Source organism: Heterocephalus glaber, unplaced genomic scaffold (assembly GCF_053883595.1).
Source record: "Heterocephalus glaber isolate CG9 unplaced genomic scaffold, H.glaber_assembly_v1.0 deba00001610, whole genome shotgun sequence".
In the NCBI taxonomy this organism is placed as follows: domain Eukaryota; kingdom Metazoa; phylum Chordata; class Mammalia; order Rodentia; family Bathyergidae; genus Heterocephalus; species Heterocephalus glaber.
Window position 1 is genome coordinate 34,134,267 of NW_028258381.1, and position 8,252 is coordinate 34,142,518.

General features: G+C 48.3%; 1 protein-coding gene across 3 annotated transcripts in view; it reads right to left on the bottom strand.

Moving 5' to 3' along the window:
- Zfand2a (zinc finger AN1-type containing 2A) overlaps positions 1 to 7,259 on the bottom strand; it is a 27,546-nt gene extending 20,287 nt beyond the window's left edge. Inside the window, exons 1-4 of one of the 3 annotated variants that reach the window (XM_021254625.2) lie at positions 7,026 to 7,259; positions 5,599 to 5,696; positions 5,062 to 5,156; positions 2,876 to 3,004 (exon numbers count right to left, since the gene is read on the bottom strand). In XM_021254625.2, coding sequence (XP_021110284.1) covers positions 2,876 to 3,004; positions 5,062 to 5,156; positions 5,599 to 5,653 — 279 coding nt within the window. In that variant the 5' untranslated portion in view covers positions 5,654 to 5,696; positions 7,026 to 7,259. The other 2 variants (XM_087195865.1, XM_004840340.3) reach the window with 2 other exon arrangements.
- Between the last annotated feature and the right edge of the window lie 993 nt (positions 7,260 to 8,252).

Here is an 8,252-nt window from a genome sequence, read left to right on the forward strand (position 1 = left end):
CCAGGGAGCTCTGGGGTCAGCAGGGGTTGCCTGCACCAGGAGCAAAAGAGCTGGAACATCTGTCTCCCCCCCACACCCCCAAACACTAGTCATGGATGTTTTTGGAGGGAGGGTCAGAGGTTGACATAAATTCTGGGCACTTCTGACTCTCTGTGAATTAGGGAGGCAAGTGTGTATAGGGGAAGGGGGTTTGTCCACGTGGCGGCATAAAGGGCATAAAGGCCAGGGTGGAACAGGAAGGGAAGATGGAGGTGGTAGATCTGGGTTGAGCCAAGAGTGAAGGTCGCACTTCTCCAACACGGTGAAGGGTGCCAGGCCAGGGGCGCTGCACAGTAGTGTTCAGGGAGAGGAAGGGAGCTGGATACTCTTCCCCACAGAGGGGAGGGATAGGGAGTCCCTCCTTCGATTGTGAAGTTGGAAACAAAGAGTTAATGGGCCTTACATTTAGGGTAATTTATGCTACTTATGTGATTGCTATGGTATTTTAATGAAACCTATTTGTTAAGATAGTTGATAACTACAAACTAGGATCTATGACTAGAAACTGATTTTAAATGTGATAAACATCAGTCCCCCAGAAGAAAAGTTTTTTCTTGTTTTGCTTTTTGCAGTATTAGGGATGGAACCCTGGGTCTCATGCACATTAGGAAAGCACTCACCACTGAGCCACTTCCCCCACTCCAAGTGGTTATTTTAATGAATTAGATCAGGGAGAGAGACAGACAGACACAAACACACAACCACACAAATGCCCCAGCCTGAGGAAAACAACCTGAATAAATCTTCCAGTGGGGAGGCAAGAGCTATGAGGGCTGCTGTCTGTAGAGGGCATCCTGCCTGAGGAAAGGGTGTGCACATACATGCTGGTTTTGCCCCCAAAACACCATAAAAGTGGCAAAAGAAACTTCTTGAAGGGATAAACCCACAAGAGCAAAGAATTTTAAAAAATAAATAAATAAAAATAAAACCTACAGCCACAACATTTTAGCAGGTAAAAAGCACATAGACAAGTAGCAATGGGGTGGGAACTAAGACAGAATCCAGCTGGGAGGCAGGAGGCTACAAAGTATCCCCACTCATGAGAAGAAACCCCAAAGCCCTACAGTGAGGTTTCTAGAGCACAGGGGAGCAGAACCAGACTGCAGGAGTGACTGAGCCCTCTCCCTACGCAGGTTGAGAGGCTGCTGTGCCGGCCTGGGGAGCAAGGCTGCAGGCAGGAAGTCCACTCTGCAGTTGGGGTTGGGGGTGGAGCAGCAGGCTCAGGCACCGTGCAGACCTCCAGCTGCTTCTTCTGCTTGGCCAGGACAATACCAGGTATTTGGGTAGGGGGAGGCACACTTTCTCTGGGGAATCTTAGCCCCAAAGAAATGGGCCTCAGGGGCCTCCTGAGGGAGTGTACCAGGAAGATGACCCACAGTGCAGGCGGAATCCACTCTGTACTTTCTGAGTAGCCAGCTCTAGAGCAAGCACAGGAGAACAACATTTACTGAGACACCCAAAAAAGGCACGTAAGGAAACAGCCTGGGGCAGATCCTACTGGACAGGGAAGAGAAACAAGAATCCAGAGAGTAGTGGAGGAAGTGGAGGAAACCAGAAAAGGAGAGAACATGCCAGAACCCCAGGGTTGTGTGTACCCAGCACATACAAGATCCTCCAAGCTGGGCCAAGGCCAGGATGTGAATTCCTTAAATCAAGAGCAACTGGAGGAAGTGAGCCATGCCACCCAACACTGAGGGCAGCACAGCAGGGACCTTCACACCAAGGTGCTAAGCGTAATCTGGGGGAAGCAGAGAACAAAAATCTCAGAAAACACATGGCTTCCATCTATCTCCCAGCCTCCCTCAGGAAGCAAACATGGGTGTGCTCCTAACATAAGGGAATAAGCTAAGAAAACACAGGATAAAGGAAACCTGGATCTATCATGAGGGAACATGTGAAACCCAGATCTACCAGAAAAGCAGCAAAGGGACTCTCAGGGTTGTTTTCCACATGGTGAGAGGGGTGGACACCCATCCCAGTACCCTCCAACTAAACTGCAGGAGGGCCTGGAAGAGAGTGTGAGAGAAAGCAGCAAGACGGCAGGTAATAGCTACATCTTCAGTACACACTGTGGCAAACAGGCAAAAGATAAAAAGAGCAAGCTGGACTTGATCAGGACTGGACACACACATCTGCAGATAAGCAAGCAAGACGGGGTGTGGCCACCCAGGGAATAGGGACCTAACACACCTTACTCCAAATGAACAGATAAACAACTTCGATAAAAATACAGATGTAGGGCCAGGGATGTAGCTCAGTGATGCTCTGCCTGCCTGGCAAGTGCAAGGTCCTGAGTTTGACCCCCCAGTACCAAAAAAAAAAACAAATCAAACAAAAATACAGATGCTACCAAAACAAGAAGATGCACTGTCTGAATTTTATATCCTCTTACCTGCTCCTAGGAGCTCAGAAAATAAATGTACATTAATGGAAAGGTTCTGGAAAGCCTCACTCTTCATCTCAGGGGAAACACTGGTGCCCAGCAGTGTAGGGTAAAGACCCTAACCCAGCCAGGACTCTCCTGTGTAGGGACTCTGTTTCCATAACTAGAAACTCATGCTCTCACAACATAGGAAAACACTGACTTATTTTATTTATTTATTATTTATTTATTTGGTACCAGGGATCGAACTCAGGTCCTTGCGCTTGCACAGCAGGTGGCAAAACCACTGAGCTAAATCCCCAGCCCAGAAAACACTGACTTATCATTAAGGGCTTTTCTTTGTACATAAACTACCAGGGCTAATTTTCACAGTTAGAAAATTAACCTTTCTTCCCCTGGGGGAAAAAACCCAACAGTCACAGGTCACAGAAGTAACCTGGAACATGTCCTTACCTTCTTCTTCTTCCCAGGATGATTTGTGCAATCTCTGTCCATGTGCTCACCAACCACCACATCTGGTATCGCTCCCCTTTTTATGGGGATGGGGACGTTACAAAGTGGACACACAGGGACCTGGACATCCTAAATGTAAGATAATACAGTATTTAAGATTCAGACAACGAACTCTCCCACATGGAAAAGGGGAGACAGTACAGAGCACATAAACACAAGCAGAACACACAAACTGATGTCCCAACCACCAGGAGAATGAGGCAGTTAGGACAGTGGAGCAACAAGGGAAAGGATCCTCCAGAGGACCCAAGTGGAATCTAAACATAAAACACTGAGTGGGGAAGAGGTGCCAGGGAAGGAAGCTGGTGAGATCAGCATCTCAGGACAGCAGGGCTGTGTATCCAGCACATGAAGGCAAGAAGACCACCTACCCAATATTTTCAGAGGGAAAAGAGAGGAGAAAACGCCGCCATAAGTGTCCTTCAGGTTACTGCCAGCCTCCTCCCCGATTCTTTGGTAGCTTCCCCCATGGCTTTTACACACAGGAAGTTCCCCTATCAGTGGAGAGGGGACCACATGGTGAAGCCAAGCACTTGGGTAATAACAACCATTATAACTGAAAGCCTGAGACCATGGGGCTCTGGAGGGAGTGATGTGGACCCCAGCAAACAAGGTTCAAATCCTGAGCCAGGACTGCAGCTGAGGGAACAGGCCACAAAGAGAATGAGGTGGCAGCTGACATCAGACGGATGGCAGTTATCACAGAAGTGTGGGATGTCTGTGGGCAGAGCTAGAGGGGTCACAAGGTAGTGGTCCATCAGTTGGCAAGTCCACCCCTTGAGAAATACAGCATTCCTAGGTGACCTCCAGTCAGATTTCCCCAACGTAGGCATGTGGAACGGTGCCATTGACACAGAAACAGTGTAGCTGGCCTAGCCATCAGGGCCTGGTAAATGTGGGGAATGTGAGTCACTCTCCCCACCACCCTGATGACCTAACTGAGGGCAAAGGGCCAGACCATGGCCAACTCTGGTCACAGCATGTGATGCTAAGTCATCTACCTTCCATCTGGTGCAGTGTCAGAGTTCACTGAAATAATCTGTGAACCATCCAGAAACAAAGTGAGAGTAAAGACTAAGGGGCCCCCTGAAAAGCCAACAGAGGAAGTGAAACTTGAGAGGCAGTTTTCTTACTGGCGCCATCCAGTTGCTACCATGTATAACCCAGACCAACCACTGATGTACCAAGGCCACATAGCACCTTTAACACCTTCCTGACTAGTCGTGAAACATTCCTTACACCCCATAAAGATACAGCTGTGTTTTCCTTGGTGCAAATGGATCAAAGGAACCAAGAATGTAATAGGAAAAGAGAGCTCTGAAGGTTAGGTTGTACGAGAATAAAAGTGAAGACAGCTTTTTGGGAGGAAAATTTCCCTGTGAGCCTCCTATCCAATAGCTGCTGCAGTCTGCCACCCAGACATGAGTCCAGGCTCTAATTTCCAGATAAAAGACACCATCTGGCAAGAACATGCTTGTAAGACCATTGACTACACTGATTTCCAACCTGAGGGTGAGGGATTCCTGCTGACTTGCTGACAGTTCCAGAAGACTTACTGCTTTCTGATGACCCCTAGCAAACCATCAGGGACAGCTTAAAGTATGAACAGACCCCAGCACCAATATAAATTCATTCCAAACAACTTGTGTAGCTAACAGGGCCAAATGAAAAAGTTAGAACAAGTTATTTCACCTTACCACATGTCCCCCCTTTGTCTCTTTAAAAACTCAGTCCTCTTGCCAGAACATGTGGCTAGTTTCCAACTAAACCTGTGTCTCCCGATTTGCAAATCCATTATTTGTCTTTTAACCAATTTATAATCTCATGATTCACGGTTACAACAATTTGATTCCGCAAGTCTTGAAAAAAAAATCTCAATCACTTTAAAGCAGCACTGTCTAACAGAGTATCATGAGATGGAGGAAATGCTCCTTAACCATGCTATTCAATACAGTGATCGGTGGTCACACAACACTTGAAAGATGGCTAGCCTGGCTAAGAAATTGGATTTTAAATTTTATTTAATTCTCATTAAGTAGCCAGCTATGGCTAGCACCTACACTACAGTGATCGGTAGAGCTTTACCCTGCAGATTAGAACCTTCTGAAAAGAATAAGATGAATTACCTTTTTGAATGCAGAGGGACACTTATGGCCAGCATAGGTAAAATGATCCTTACAGAAATCTTGTTCACATGCATCACATTTTAGTGGAAGAAAATCTAAAAAAACCAAAAAAACAAAAGTAAAAAGTCTCTTTAAGGATTAGGGGAAAAAACTATAGATCATATTAAGCGAGTCTTTATACTAAGTGCTTCATCACAGAGGGAAAACAACTTTGGGTTATGAATTTAACAATACTCAATGACGTTTAAGGATCCATAAAGCTATCTTTTCAAGACAGATCCCATTTCATACTGTATCACAATCATTTAACCACTACACTTGTATCCACTTAGCCCAAGAGGCCAGCCTGGTGCCCAGCCTTAGTGCTGATACTAATCAGCAATGAACAGAATATGCACCCCACGCCAGACCCCCAATACTGAAAACCTAGAAAGGCCAAGACAAAATTGTCAGCTACCTGGTGGAATGGCTAGCTCTCCGACAAAACTGCCAACCAAATACTATTTCCTATTAATATATATTCCTAGACATGCTTACCTAGTTGCTTGCAAGTTTTTTCTGAACAATGCTTCCCCAAATCAGGAAACTCCATTATGAAAACAGTGTTCACAACACAGGTGGCAGTTAAATATCGCCTATGAGAATTAGAAGAATTAGGAGGAGACTCAGCAATGACACCCCCAAGTTAGTCCCCAGGACTTACAACCTATCTAGCTAATGAGAGCAGACACCCTCTACTGGGAACATTAAAAGACCAAGTCATCCTGGGCTCTTGAGCAAAACTGAGGTATCACAAGTTCTTGTTGACTTTCAGTAAACAGAAAAATGAGTTTCAGCACAAACACCAGGTCTCAGCTTCAGAACACCCCACTAGGAGAGATGAGTTGCTTTCTTCATTGTTCTTTTAAATCTTAGTTTATGAAGCTCACCCCGACTTCTAGGTTTTCACCAAACCACATTTGCACTCATACTAAAAGGGGCTTCCCATATTCAAATCACAGAGCTGCTAGAAAAAAATTACAATCTATAAAGATTATAAGGCACAATTTCATTACTGAATATACTTGTCGACATAAACAAAACTCCGTTGCCAGGTGCTAAATCACATTAGCTGACTACACTATTCAGACGAGGTTTAGCTCTGTCCCTTGCCTCCCTCCCTCAGTCTCCCTTAAGCATTGAGTCTTACTTTGAGCTTATTCCTTAATGACATCAGCCCAGAGTTGATGAGGGAGAGGTGCCAGCCATTAACATTAATTTCCATTAATTCATAATGGAAAACACATGAACCCCAGTGAAACCGCTGCACCAGTGAGAGGACTCAAATACACAGGAGAGCTCAAAAGGTCCCCTGCAGGATCTGGCACCCACCAAAACTCGCAGAACTCCGGTCCCTTCCAAAGTTCCAGTAACGGAGGTGTTTTCCAGATTTGCCCATTAGCGCTCTCTCCTGGAGCCCCTACCCTCCCAGGCCGTCCTATGGCTGGAACATTCTTGCCACAGTTAAGATCTATGCACCCCGTCAGGACCTAAGTTTAAAGCGCTACTTCCTCAAAAGGATCATCCCTCGCTAGCCTCCACCTAAGTCACGCGCCCTCTACCCTTCCTCCGCCAGCGGCACTCACAGCTCCCAAGGGCAACTCGTGCTGGGTGTGCCCATCGTTCACCCGAGGGGCCTGGCACAGTGCACAACACCAAGCATAAGGTTTTTGTTGACCAGAACCTGATATCGACCTTACAATCTCCTTATTCTTGACTAGAACGCTGGTCAGCGCATGCCTGACGCGGGGCGGGAGGGTCAATCGCTCTACTCTTTGAGAGAGAAACGATTTGTCCGTACAGGCCAGGGCCGACAGCGAGGAAACGCTCCCTCGGACCACGATAGTAACCCCCCGCGCCCCCGGGCAGGCCTCGGGCCCTGCCCGAGGGTAGATCCAGACCCGGCATCCACCTTGACCCGGTACCTGGCTCTCTGCAAGAACCTGGGCAGCTGTGGGAGCCAGCGTAAGGTCGCGAAGATGGAAAGGGTGTCCTTCTCCGCGGTCAGCCCCACGGAGCAAGGTAGCAAGACCTCCGCCAACACGCGAGCTGCGCCAGAAATGCAGCACCACCGCGCCCACAGCCCCGGTGATTTATCCACAGCTACCCAGTCCAAGCACCACGGGCCGGGCGTTCCCAGCGCGTCCCAAAGGCGTCACCCTCAGGTTGACCAATCCTGTGACTCATTTACCTGAAGGGGTCGGCGCGTTTCTACACGTCATCGGACAGCTAACCAATCCCGCAGCGCCAGACCTATCAGCCTGCCCCTTCCCCCGCCGGTTGTTCTCTTTTCTCGAACAGTCCAAAAGATTCTGGCCGGGAGCGGCTGAGTCACGGTGAAGCATCTCAGCGCAGGCTCAGCTAGGCTGTCGTGAGCGTGGAATCTGAGTCAGAGTGCCGTCCCCGCGGCCTCACGGCGTGCCCCTCAGGGAATCTCCGGGACGGAGCAGCACAGGCCCCCAAGAGAGAGGCGGGTGGGGAGACCGCTGCGTTGGGTCACCTAGAGGGGTGAAAGGTGCGGTGTGGACCAGCATGCCTTAGAAGTCACTGCCAGCGAAAAGTGTCTGTGTTCCCTCCACTGGCCTCCCCACTGGTCTCTTCACACCCTCGCGCCCCCACGTGCATCTTGTGTTCCTTGAAGTGCCCGTGTGACTGACTAGCTCCCTTAAATTGCCTTTCACGCCCTATTCCCTGTACTTTCTCCTCCCAGGTTCTCGGGGTGAAGAAAAGCCTCTCCTAGATTTAACTGCCAAACTTTTTTTTAGAGTCATAGGACCCAAATGGCCTTTGCAACACCTTCCACAGTAGCTACCCACAGGAGATGGGAATCCAGCCTGAATTTCTGGAGAAGACGCATTTGTTGGGGAATACCTTGCCCTGATTGCAGCTTCACTGCCTTTCTTCCCCCATAAAAACCCTCCAGCCCCTGTGTACGAGGAGAGAGAGCTTGGAGGAGTTAGGACCTCTGTCCTCTTCAGGGCCAGCCTGAGTGAACCTGACTCCCTACCAGCAACTTGTCTCCTGGATGTTGACTGTAGCACCAACAAACACTGTACAGGTAGACTTGATTTAGAAATGCTCCTGGGGAGTTGTTCCCAACAGAAATTCATGGTTAGGTTCCTAACTCTCTGGACACAACAGTTTGGTCAACT